At 36.0% G+C, this 13,902-nt stretch overlaps 1 protein-coding gene across 1 annotated transcript; it reads right to left on the minus strand.

The window, feature by feature from the left end:
* Positions 1-509: 509 nt before the first annotated feature.
* Positions 510-3,236, minus strand: LOC147568106 (uncharacterized). The gene is made up of 3 exons (XM_086659006.1): positions 2,218-3,236; positions 1,378-1,529; positions 510-1,321 (listed from the first exon to the last, which is right to left on the minus strand). The coding sequence occupies exons 1-3, from the start codon at positions 3,234-3,236 to the stop codon at positions 510-512; spliced, it is 1,983 nt and encodes a 660-aa protein (XP_086515132.1).
* Between the last annotated feature and the right edge of the window lie 10,666 nt (positions 3,237-13,902).

A 13,902-nucleotide genomic window follows, 5' to 3' on the forward strand; every position in this document is an offset into this window, starting at 1 on the left:
CGCTCCTTGTTGTCGGTATGCTCCATCAACGTTAATTTTTATCCGACCTAAAGATGGTGGTATCCATGCATGTACCCTGCAACACATTAGACAATTGAGAAGGAGAAGGAACAAATATAGATGGGTTACGATTCAAATCTATATAAGTCGATCTCCATATTCTGTCCAGATCTACATGAACACCCCTGAAGTGCAGCTCACATCTACTCTTCCACCAATTCCAGAGGAGATAAGTGTATTTATACCATGTTTGATTTCCTTCTTCCCCTTTGTTTAGTAGAAATTTCAAGTTATCTATATAGTTTCCTACAAGATCCGATAGCTTATCATCTTGAATATTAGAAATCAGTAGCTTTAATTTTTCGCATGACCCAAATAAATGAATACATGCTTCGATCTCATTTGAGTCACACATTTGACATAACTGATTTACATTGAAACCCCTTTACTGATGTTGGATAATGTTGCCACTCCATTATGTAAGATCCTCCAAAAGAATAATTGTAATTTCAGATCCATATTGATTTTTTCCATAACTTTGTCCATGGAAATTCTACTATTTCCGAAGATACAATTGGTCTAACTTTAATGGATGAGTAATATGATTTTGTCGTGAAATTCCTTTTCTCCGTTTTCTTCCAAATCAATCTATCTCTTTGATTAGCAATTGGTAGTGTGATGTTGGTTATTACTATTATTGTTTCCTGGTTAAAATGATGGTGGAGCATATTGAGATTCCAAGAATTTGTATCTTTGTCTATTAAGTCTGCCACCCATGATATGTTTGTTGGAAGCTCTCGGATTAATATTGGCTTCTGGTTATCCATTTCAGGTATCCATTTATCTTCCATGATACGTGTATATGTTCCATAGCCTATGATCCAAATAGTGTTGTTCCTGAAAGTGTCCTTAGTCTGAAGAAGAGATTTCCAAAAAGGGGAAGCAGGTTTACTCTTATCCACTTCCCAAAAACTTCCACTCTTAACATATTTTGCTTCTAATAGTTTCACCCAAATTGCCTGTTTATTTGTTAAAAAACGCCATGTCATTTTGGCTACTAGTGATTCATTCACTTCATTTAGAGATCGAATTCCCAGACCCCCATGTTTCTTTGAACTAGTAATGAGGTCCCAATTGATAAAATGTATCTTTCTGTCTTCGACATTGTGACCCCACCAAAATGATCTTTCTTCCCTTTTGAACTGTTGGATCACGCCTTTAGGAATTAACTGATAACTAAAAAGGTAGACACACATAGGCCCTAGAACGGATTTGAGGAGAACCGTATGACCAGCTTGTGAAACAAGATGTTGCTTCCACCCTGATAAAGTTTCTTGAATTTATCCTTTAACCAGTCGAAGCTTTTAATTTTGTTACCTGGTTTGAGAATTAAAGCTCCCAAATATTTTGATTGATCGGACATGGCAGAAACTTGTAATATTGACTTGTATTGTTCTTTTGTTGCAGGTGGTACTCCCGAGCTGAAATAAATGCTAGATTTGTCATAATTGACTGCTTGGCCCGAAAACCTGGAATAAATAGTCATGAACTCAAGAATAGCATTTAGATTGTCATTTGTTGCCTTTCCGAAAATGATTAGGTCATCAGCAAATAATAGGTGAGATATCGAGGGGCTCGTGTTATTTATCTTGTAACCTGTAAAAAGACACTTTGATTCATAATGATAAATAAGTAGGGATAGAGCCTGAGATGTGAGGATGAAGAGGTAGGGTGACAGAGGACAACCCTGCCTCAATCCTCTCGAGCTCCTAAAGCTCCCATATAAGTGACCATTGACCTGGATGTTGAAATTGGTTGTGGTGAGGCAAGAAAGAATAAGCTGAAGCATTCGGCCAGTAAGGCCCAATGCTTTGAGAACAAGTTCTAAAAACTGCCAGCTGACCCTGTCATAGGCCCTAGCCATGTCCATCTTAAGCGAGAATCCACCACCCTTGACTTTAGAACAATTCATGGAATGTAATAACTCTTGGGTGATAACAATATTGTCCAAAATTTGTCTGTTAGGGACCAATGCATTCTGGGTCCACATCACATTATCTTTGAGAAAAGGTTTTAAGCGGTTCGCTATAAATTTAGTGATGATTTTGTAAATGGAGTTGCAGAGTGAAATTGGTCGAAAATCAGAAAAGCAACTCGGGTTCTTGACCTTTGGAATTAAGGCCAAGGTAGTGAAATTAAGAGAGGGATCGATATAACCTGAATAGAAGATTCCTTGTACATACTGTATGAGCTCGGTTCCTATAATCTCCCAATTGAGTTGAAAATATTTCACAAGGTAGTCTGTCAGGACCTTGACTTTTGTTTGACCCCATAGACATGACCACTTCTTTTATTTCCTCTGATGTTGGGATCCCTGAGATGGCGTCAATGTTTTCTTCTGGTATCACTTTATAAGCACTAAGAATCTCCATTGGCGGTTGGACCACTTCTTCCGACGTAAACAATTTCTGAAAAAAATCAGTTAAATCATTTGCAATTTCTGTTTCATTTGAGCTAAGATTACCTGATTGGAGTCGCATTTGATGGATTCTGTTTTTCTGGCGTCGAATTGACATTGCAACATGAAACGCCTTTGTATTTCGATCTCCATTTTTCGACCATTTAAGTTTTTCCCTTTGTTCACATTTTGTTTTTTCAACCTCTTCTAAATAGATAATCTCCTCTTGAAGTGGACTTTCTATATTCAGTGTGTCAGTAGTTGGAAGTAGTGACCGAATATCTAACAATCTTTTGTGAAGCGCCTTGAGTCTGTCCCTAATCATGTTGAATGATCGCTTGCTCCATACGAGCAAAGAATCCTTGACCGATTTAGCTTTATCGTAGAAAATGCCTGATTCTTCTTCCCAGTTGTTCTTGAATTTAGTTGAATAGTCCCTATGCTTAGTCCAATATTTCTCAAATCTTTGAATTGTGGGTAGTACTTTGCCCATTACTTTTAATTTTAGCAAGATAGGAGCATGATCACTAGCATATCTAGGAAGATGGAATACCCCTGCCTCCGAAAACTGTAGTAACCATTCTGGAGAGGCTATAGCACGATCCAGCCTTTCTTGAGTCAAATGGTGTCTATCTCTGTTATTTGTCCAAGTAAATGTCGGGCCATTAAAACCTAGGTCTATTAATCCACTTTGTTGCATAAACGATTGAAATTGTGACATAAAGGGGATTGTGTTTGAACCTCCCCATTTTTCTGAGTTATTGCCAATTGCATTCATGTCTCCTATACAACAGAAAGGATTTATAGTACCTTAAAATCTCGACAATAAATTAGTCCAAAACAATTGGCGATCCTGTAATCGAGGAGGACCATAAATAGCAAATAAATCCCACGAAAAATTGAGAGAATTGCACTGAATATTCGCATAAATTAAATTTTAATCAGAATAGATAACAGAAACATTCATTTCAGCAGTCCAAAAGAGTAACAAGCCACCACTCCTTCCATTAGAGGGAACATGATGGTGATTATTATAGCCTAAATTATTTAAAAAAGAAAAATTACACATAATAATTTGGTTTCAGATAAGAAGACCAAAGTAGGCCTAGTGGCCCTAAGGAACTGGTACAACGCATTCTTTGTCGGGTCGTTCCCAATCCCCCGACAATTCCACGCAAAAATACTCATTCTTCCATCGGCTTTAAGGTAGACGTGACCTTCTTCACAAAATTATCAACCACTATTTGCCTAGCATATCTTTTGGTGGAACGTCTACCCTCCTCATCTACTGGACGTTCAATGGTCGGGTGGTCTGTACTGGTAGTTGTTGTACCCGATGTCTGAGGAGGAGAGTGTGTCATAGATGAACGAGTACGTTTAGCTTTAATCATATGATCCAAGACAAGTCCAAAATTAACATTAAGAGACCTACTATCATTAGTTTCCTGATCAGATTGGTCTCTATGTGGTTTAGGTCCTAATATGCCAGGATTAGAGGTATAGTTTGTCCCAGGGAAAGAGCCTAATTCCCGTTCTTGTCCACTGGTGGATAAAGGAACTCTAAAATTATCCGGGTATTTGGGTTCCATAGCCAATTTGACTATAGCTTGGTGTTCCTCAGTCAGGTTTAATTTTAGAAGATCTCCAAAATAAAGTAAAGGAGGACAAAAATTAATAGTATGTCCTATTCGTCCACATGAATTACAAAAACGGGGTAACTTTTCAAACCGCAATTCGACCGAGATTAATTGAGTATTGGACAACTTAAGTTTCACCCTTGGTGGAAGAGGATCGCCAATAGGAACTTCGACTCGGACTCGTCCATAAACTGTCCATTTTTGTACGTCCTCTAGAGTTGTCGGCTTGAAGTTTCCCATAGTTCCCGCTATCCTGTTAATGTTTGTACAGTTGAGATGTCTAATAGGTATACCATGCATTTGAACCCAAAACCAGACCTTGTCGAATTTGTGATTAATAGGTGCAATCTGAGGCTGACATTCCTGTAAAATATTTAATTCGTCCATGATAATCCAAGGAGACCTATCTATCGCCATATCCAACGTGCCTGTAGAGAACCTGATTAGAAAGGTATTTTCTCTAATCTCGGTTAGAGAGAATTTATTAGGTCCGTAAAATACACGTGAGAGTCGAATCATCGCCTGACTGATGTCGATGCGTCTGTCACTACAAAACTTAATGATTCCGTGTTTAACAGTCGAGGGTTCAAGGCTGAGAAGATCAAAGCCTTCTACCGTTTGGGTCGACTGCTCATTTGTTGTTAGTTCTGCGAAATGTTAGAGGAATTCTGGGTTTGTGGTGTCCATAATAAGTAATAGAAGAGAAAAGAGGAGAAGATTTGGGAGATTATATAGAAAGTAGGAGAAGATTGAGAGAGGAAACAGGAGAAGATTTAGAGATGAAGAAGGAAAGGAGAGAAGATTAAGGATGAAAAGAGACTGAATCTCAACCAAAAAGAGAAAAATTAGGAGTTGAAAGGGAGTTACGGTCAATAACCGTCAAGAACTGTAGTTTGTGTTTCTTCCGTCCATAAATCTATCTCAATCTGAACTTCCTTCGCGGTCCTTCTTGAAATTAGGGTTAGAGATGCCCAAATCTATTAATTGTCATCTTCACAGCAACCAGTCGACCACCATCAACCTTTCTTCATAGTCATTAGTTTGAAGATTTGGGTTAAAGTTTTAACTTTTGAGAGACAATTCAGAGAGGGACTTCAGCCATCACCTTCTTCGTTTGGTTGCGACCTAATTGACCACCATCACCCTTCCTTCGTAGTCTTTTCTATTCCATCAACAACTTTCCTGCAAGCTTGTAATTAGATGCTTATCTATTACAACCTACAATCAAGTCAAGTATGCCAAAATAAGAACTAAGAAATAGGTAATAAAGACTTGCAAACATTGAGGTGTGTCAGAGTCTTACTTGAACAACATTCTCGTGACCCGCTTCCTTAATGACTTCAATCAATAGTTTGAGGATGAGTTCCGCATCGTTCACATGTTCAGAACCATCAACTAGTCTTAGAAGGATAGTTCCTTTTGGGAAATTCACTAAAAAATTGATGAGTGTTATACCTTTTCCATCTGTCCACCAATAATAGTACACCTATAAGAAACCCAGAGGGGTTTATATGATCTATCCATGTCTTGGTGGCATTTACTGCTTTAACCAAAAGATGAACTTTTAACTCATGATAAGTAGGGATTTTCAAACCCGAACCAAACTCTCCAACCGCTTGAATCATTATAGCAAAACTAAGACTCTTGATTACATTGAAGGCAATCCTGTTATCATAAAAAAAAACACCCAACTTTATACTCTGCCATATTGTTTCTTTTTCTCCTCGTATGCACATTATCAATAGGATATTGTACAAACTTTTTGACGTTTGGTTTGAAATAACTATCAATTTGACCATGTGTCTTAGGTGGTTTTGGAGTCATCCTACTAGTTGGCGTCCCAAACCCACTACCACCACTACATGTACCTTGGGTACCCTCTAAATCTATGTAATTATCTTCCAACTTCTCATCACCCTCATAAGGTGCTCTAGGTGATTTATAAATATTGACCCCTTCAATTTGGTCCATCTTCAACCGATTCTTATCTTCTCTCTTTTTCTTTTCTTAGGAGTTATACTTTTGTGTCAATGATTGCACATCCTTAGGCACTCTAGAACATACTCTTACATCTCTATAACCACTGGCAATATTGCTTTTGCCTTTTAATTCTTCTATTTGTGATCAATCCACACAAGTCACACTTCACCTTATTCTTGTCACCACCCACGGGTTGTCCATAATCCCAACCTGGATCATTGAACGGTTTCACACGATCCGTTGAAGCCGAAGAATACATGTCACTAAATGATATATCATAAACAAGTAAACATAATTCATAAGCAGGCAAAGAGTGTAAAAATCACAATTCACACGATCAGAATACATAAAAAAAATAAACTAAAGAATAAGAAGAAAATAAAAAATGAAGTGCATACTGTTAAAGACATCAAGTGTAGAAGTAAAAGGAGAAGAAAATACGCATATGGTTGTTGTTGAGTGTTGATTTTTTAATGAAGTATTGAAGTGTTACTGAAGTAAAAGAAGAACAAAGTAAAAGAAAATGCAAAATACTATGCTCTATATAGTGTATACTATTAAAGACTGAAAGTGTTAATGAAGTAATTAAGTAAACAAGTTAACAAGAAGAAGAAAGCAAAGAAATAAGAAGAAGAAAAAGTCAATGAACAAAAACAAATTCGTTAGAGAGAGAAGTCGTGAAGGTTAGAGAGAGAAAGTGAAGTGGAATGGCTGAAGGAGAACAAAAATAAAGTAAAGAAGAAGAAAACATGAATTTAAAGACTTACCTTTGGAGAAGAAGAAGAAAACCGTAGGAGAGAAGAACACTTGAGGAAACAATGGAGGGACTGAACCAGTCGATTAGGGAAGTAATTGTTAGAGAGAGAAAGTGATTTAATTGAAAAGGATTTTAATTTTTCGCTTGGTTGTTGCTGGGCAGAAATTTTTTTGAACAAAATCGGATGACACCCACCCAGTCGAACCTCAGATTTATGAGATAGAGAACGTAACAAGGGTAAACCAACCGAAGTCACTCATGGATTGGATCTAGCTTTGGCCTCTAGCTAGGGGTGAGCATGACCCAGTCTATAGGCGAATGGTGAGACATGAAAATGTCCCATTTGAACCTCTTAACTTGGGCTAGTTAGTCCATTTCGAGTAGTTACTCTGATAAATTACGTATTTCTCTCTTTCAGGTGCCTTTTACGGAATTGTGCGCAAAAATAGATAAAAACGGGAGAAAGACGCACTTGAGGGAATTTCGGTCATTTGGAGATTAAGGTGTTCTGGAAATCGGAGTCTGCACGAGAAAGTTGACCAGGTCAAAGTTTTGGTCAAAGTGAATTGACTAAATTATCTCTAGAGACACGTGGCGCACATCCGAACGTTAAAATGAAATTTCGGTACATAGGTAAGTAACGGTGGGACGATTTCAGGATATATTCCATACGTTGATGTCGTACACCCGCGTGCAAGAAGCTTCCATGCTCCTACCATGCAACCAACAGAATTTAACAACCCTGATTATTCTGGTGCACTTGGTGTTATCCGAGGAGGCGCTGCATGACCTTCATTCTCACGCGTTACACTGAATCATCTGAACTATTGACTCAGCAATAACCGATTGGCTCGTTCTCAAATTTGGGGTAAATTCTATTATTTTCTCTCTCTCCCTCTCTCTCAACCGTCCCCTCAATCTCAACAGTAGAGATAGAGAAACATGAAGGTAATCCTTTCCAAATAAAAAGAAAACAGAGAGAAGGAAAGAAAGAGAACTGGAGATTTTAAGAGAGGCAAAGATTGATGGAATATTGCTAACCAAAATATGAGAGGATTGAGATGAGCTTGAGATCTTTACCGAGAGGGAGATTTCTTTCTACAGTAAAGAGATAATGACTTAGTGATTGCTAGAACAGATTTCCTAGAGAGAGAAAGTGATTAAAATACATATTACAGTGGATTTTGGAAGATAATTTCTTGAATAAAGAGAGGAGAAGACGGGGAGTATATTTTACTTCCTCTTCTCGGCTGAATGAGGAGATTGAAAGATTGATTGAAGATTCAACAAATTTTGAGAGAGAGAGAGTGATTGGAGGAGTTGATTGGATTTCTTTATCTACAGAATTATTAGAGAACAGGAATTGAAAAGGGAAGGCTATTCTTCTTCTATAAATTGGGAGCTAAAAACAGATAATAGACATCTCATCTTTGGGGATCACCATTTTTGGTTCTTAATCAATCTTTTTTCCATCTTCTATAGAGCTTCAATGATTTAATTTTAGAGAGAGGGGGGCAGTTGAACAGAGATCTTTTTCTTCTTTTTTCCTTGTTGGTTTTCTAGTGAGTTTAGAGATAGAGAGATTGGGAGGGAATAGAGATATTAGTAAGAAAAACATAGAGCTTTATTTGATGAATTTCTTCATACCTTTGTATCTTTGTGAGAGAGGGAAGAAGATACTTGTAAAGAGAAAAGGTGAGTGATTGTTTTCTAATTTCTCCATTTAATACAATCATTTCCTTCAATTTATTAGCATTTTGATCTTTTGGATTGAAATAAAAGAAAGAAAGAACAAAACAGTAAAGTTAAAGGAAATTTGATTGGAGAAGAGGACCGCATTTGGTTAGTAGTTGCTTTTGGAAATTTATTTTCCCACTTTCTGGAAACTTATTTTCGTTAGGGTGCGTTTGGCTGCCAGAGGAAAATCAGCAAGAAAAGTCTAATTCTTCTTCCATTTTCTCTCTTACTCTTCATATTTATTTTAATCTCGTATTATGATTAGCTAACCATATAATCTAGGGCTAGGATGAAACCCATTTTTGAGCTTTTAGACGACATATAACTATTTGATTAATTCTTTTGATCGTGCTTCAACGTTTAAGTTGTTTAATTTGTTAAATATGTAATCTTTTCATTGTCTATGCTTTTAGATTTGATACATCATGCTTAAGTTAGATCCTTTGATGGTGTATACTTATTATTTGATAGATAATAGTTTAGAGATATATTTTTTGAATCAAACAATTACATTGTTATGCTTTATCATTTTATAAACGAAAACATCTCCCGGAATTAGGATAGTTTATTATCTGAATTTTTGAGTTATAAAGAAAGAAAATTGATTAGATAATGATTTGTTCTAAAGGTAATTTTATGTGGTGAATTCCTAAACCCTAGACTTCTCCCCCATTTGAGTTCACTGTCGTTATTTTTTTTTGTTATTTTGTTCATTTTAATATTTTATCACCAAAAACCAATTTTGAAAAGAAAACGTGTAAATTCTAAGTTTAAGAACGGGTTTCACTAGTCTCTGCGGATCGACCCCGGTCTTACCGGGATTTTATTACTTGACCACCGTGCACTTGCGGTATAGACCTATTAGGGTAACCTTTTAGGCCCATCAGCGAACCTCAGAATTTTGTGAACCTAACGGAATGGGAAGGTTAAGTGGGAAGGTGTCGTTATTGCCTTTTCATTCAAGGTTAATGCACAATTAATCTCAGCCATTGATTTTCAATGACTGAAATTAAACCCCCAAAGCAATCTTATTTTCTACCAAAGGGTAATCCCCACGTTTACTTTACTGGTTCTTTATTAAAAAAAAACTGGTGGAGAGAATATTTACCTCATTCAAGCTTCTGGAAACACTTGAAGGTTAGAGAAAAATTCATCTTGAACCACGATTAACATATCATTCTTTGAATGAGTTTTTGAAATTATTGAAGTATCTTTCTAGATTTAAGGTTTGAGATGACTTATGGTTCCTTAAACCACCAAGATTATACCTTTTTAGATTCAATGTTTGAAATAATTTTGGGTTTATGAAATTAGTAAAATTATGTATCTTTCTAGATATAGGGTTTGAAATAGTTTTGAGTTTATGAAATTACTAAGAATTGTAGTTTGCACCTAAGGTAATTTTTGGTATACAAGATTCAGACTCAGATAATTTCTGCTTAAAAATTTATAAATAGTTTCATGAACTTGATATCACCACCTAATGTGTCGAAGTGTTTCATGAACTTGATGGTACTACACTCAGACTGATATACAACAATCACACATACCACAGTCACACAGACTGATGTTCATCTCAGGTGGTGAATATACAACTAATGTCTTTATGTATTTGCAGGTTCCACCAAAAAGTAGAAGATGAGTGGATTCAATCATGGTCTATGTTATAGTTGTAGAGATCATGGACATGATTTGGTTTCATGTCCGAGAAAGAAAATGTGTTCGCAATGTGGGAAAGGTATAGTCCAATGGTTTAAGGTGAATAAACCTTCTAAAAATTATGGTAGGTATTTCTTCAATTGTTCGCGACGTTGCAAATATTTTGAGTGGGATGAGAGCGACCTGAAACTAAACACAATGAAAATATATCAATTGAAACAGAAGCGAATGATGGTGAAACTACTCAGCTGGAGCGTATGTTTGAAAATCTAGCTCAAATAGTTGAAAAGAAAGATTTGAAGATAACAACAATTGTCACAAAGATTATTGTGTCGTTGAAAAAATAATAACTCGTAGAGCCTGAATATGTAGTAGTTAGCTCCACTGTGTTTGAAAGTAGTTTGAATGTAGTATGAATGGTGGTGTGACATGAATTTGAAAGTGTTTTTAATGTGACTTATTTGAAAATTAAAGGTCTTACTAATAAATTCACGAAGTCACTGTTGTTTGTTTTTAATGTAGTCTCTTCGACATGCATCAAATATATGCTTTTAGATGACAATGATCCTACCAAAGGATTGACATTTAGAATGACAAGGTTGAAATTTGAACTTTATTATGGTCGTGGCAGGTAAAAATATACATTTGATTCCAGGAGTCATCTTCTTGATCTTGTTTATATGGGTTTTGACCTTCGTCTACTAAAGATGTATTTGAACAAAGAAGATTCTACATCTGTTGCAAAAGATAAATTAACAAAGAACAGAAATTCAATATCCACATCAACAGATACAATTACTAATGACAAGTATAACAATAATAGTGATTGCACAAAGAAGCCAAATTCATGAAAAAACAAAAACCAAACGTATTAAGATAAGCAAAATTCATGAAACAAGTTTTGAACATATAAATTTCGAGTTCCCTACTACCAAACTCATCCTTCCTTTGACACTACGATGATCATAATTTCTCTACATACTTCCTGTCCACCACCTGAGATTAAAAAAATAAATATTACAACTTAAAATTAAGACCATGACAAACTAGATTTAAACTATTTAGGATGCATTTGAAAAAAAAAATCTGGTTCAAAAGTTTTTACCACACTATTTAGGATGCTTTTGTCTTGGCAATTCTCAAAAATTATATAAAAAAAGTTGCGGTGAGTTCTACATCTTGAGACATTGAATCCTACATCTTGCGGATCATAATGGTGACTTTCTTGAGTGGCTCGGAGTCCTACATCTTGCGAATCATAATGATGACTTTCTTGAGTGGCATGGAGTCCTAAATTCTGTGAATCATCTCTATCTCAAAATAGAATAAGGCTCTAATTTATATACTACATGTTGAAAATACATAACTAAAAATCAAATATGCACACTAACTAACCTTATTTTTCTTATTGGTTGAGACATTTTTTCTTGGTGTAAAGCGCAAACTCTACTATACGAGGTCGTCCCTTACGCTTAACACAATGTGGATCAAGCAAAGTTTCTTGATTGACATTAGCAATTACACTAATACCTACATTAGCTCTTAACATTGAAGGAGGATTAACACTCTCTTTAAACAAATGTAACATTTTTTTTCTCATTCTCAACCTACTCAACGTATCGTTCGCAACGCCGATCGTCATCACATGATAAGTCGGCAAGTTTAGTAAATGCACAACATAGTCGATCATACGTACGAAGATTTTCACTTAATCCCAATCATCTTATCTAATTAGTACCTTTGTATGTGTTCTTGTAACATCGTTTCTCCATCTACGAAGAATGTATCACTCTGGAATGAAGTCAACACCAATATAGAATGCCCACACAATATACCCAAACACTTGAACATAAAACAACTACAGTGTATACTACCACTTGTCTGATTGTAATAAACTTTATACATCATTCTTTTCTTTATACCCTCTCCAATGAGAATATCAGACCTTATGTCGTGTACGGTAAACATTTCATCTTGATAACTATGTATTCCTTTGCCATATAATAATTCAATCAACTCATTCTGAAATACTCTGAATTTTTCAGTAGTACACTTGTTGGGCTTGTTTTTCAATGTTAAATCTAGTCACACATGGAATCTTGTGTGTCTATGATCTAAAGTCTGTCTCTGCTTCCTTTTGAACTTATCTCTCAGGGCACGACCATATTGTCCAACAAATTGTGATAGAGTTCTTTTAGCATGAAAATAACCATCAAAAATGGCATTCACACTTTCACCTCGTTGCGTAGTTGACACATCTGCCAGAAATTAATTTTAAGATAAATTGGAACCCAAAGGTCTTTCCCCGTATAATTTATTCAACCATTTATCTTGATGTAAATCATACTTGTCAAGCATTTTTATCCATCCTTCTTCAAACTCTCTAGGCTCTTGTGAATCATACGCTAAACACTACAATGTAGAACTAATTTGATATTTTTGTTTATTACTACCAAATTTTACAGGTAACTTCTTCAGAATATGCGACAAACAACTTCTTCAGAATATGTCACAAGCAACTTCTATACTTAGTATTTGAGAAAGACTTCCACAATGACATTTTACATTGTCTTACATTAGTCTGTAATTATTCCTTGAGGTTGACAACCGTCCATGCAAGCGAGCCATGTCTGGAACAACCAAACAAATGTGTTTGTGTCTTCATTTAAAATGAGACCACATCCGAATAAGATCATATGACCATGATGATTTACCCCGACAAATGGAGCAAAGGGCATTTCATACTTGTTAGTCAGGTAAGACGTGTTAAATGCAACCACATCTCCAAATTGTTTATAAGATTTTCTACTCTTTCCATATGCCCAAAACATATTTTTCAACCCATCCTCTTCATCATGTTCCATACTGATGATGCATCAAATGTTCAACTGTTGACTAACATCAATAAGTCAGGAATAAACCAGAAGTCCAACTGGTCAACCCAGCTTAAGGCAACAGGATTGTTGGACCCGCAAAGATCTGCCACCTAAGCCCAGAATTGGGAGGTCGGCAATGATCAGCTAAGGAGATCCAACTCAGTTTAGCCTAAAACACAACCAGGTCTGTCCTGGGATTTTCAAGAAGTATAGGGGGTCCACGTAAGCTAGGTCGATGTCTTACACCCTAAACTAGGTATAAGTCTGTCAATGGATATCTGAATATTCGACATCCGATCCGTATTCGTATCCAATTTTTTAAAAAATTGAAATTTCGGATATCGGATTCGGATATTTACTTATCGGATATGGATACGAATTCGGATACACCAATATTAGATCTAATAATTATACTATCTGATAAGTAATATATAAAAATAATAAAATATAAATTTTATTACTAATAATATATAAATAGACGGCTGAGATTCGGTATTTAGATCTACTGGTTGCAAATCTCTTATGAGTTATGACCCAACCCTAAGTCCTAACAGAGAAAACACATTCTCTCTCTCTCGTGAAGTCTGAAGAAGTAGAAGACGAAGTTGCAAACCCTAAGTCCTAAGAATGGAAATACTATCTCTCTCTAAATGGTAGGGTTTCCTGAGATGTACGAATGAATCACTTGAGTCTGAAGAAGTGAAGAAACGAGGTGAAGAGGGAAACTGGGAAAGACAAAGAATTGACGAAATCTGGTTAGGAGAAGAGGGGAAGAAGAAGACCGTTAAGTTTGCCTCT

This window comes from Eschscholzia californica, unplaced genomic scaffold (genome assembly GCF_041429995.1).
Source record: "Eschscholzia californica isolate CP2 unplaced genomic scaffold, dmEscCali1.0.p SCAF_1, whole genome shotgun sequence".
NCBI lineage: Eukaryota > Viridiplantae > Streptophyta > Magnoliopsida > Ranunculales > Papaveraceae > Eschscholzia > Eschscholzia californica.

Bases quoted from the DNA above. Each gene is read 5' to 3' on its own strand.
- LOC147568106 (XM_086659006.1), bottom strand. From the start codon at position 3,236: ATGAATGCAATTGGCAATAACTCAGAAAAATGGGGAGGTTCAAACACA. The intron at 1,530-2,217 runs GTTATATCGATC...TATTTATTCCAG, and splicing joins ACAAGGAATCTTCTATTCAG to GTTTTCGGGCCAAGCAGTCA. The intron at 1,322-1,377 runs GTAACAAAATTA...AAACTTTATCAG, and splicing joins AGCTTTAATTCTCAAACCAG to GGTGGAAGCAACATCTTGTT.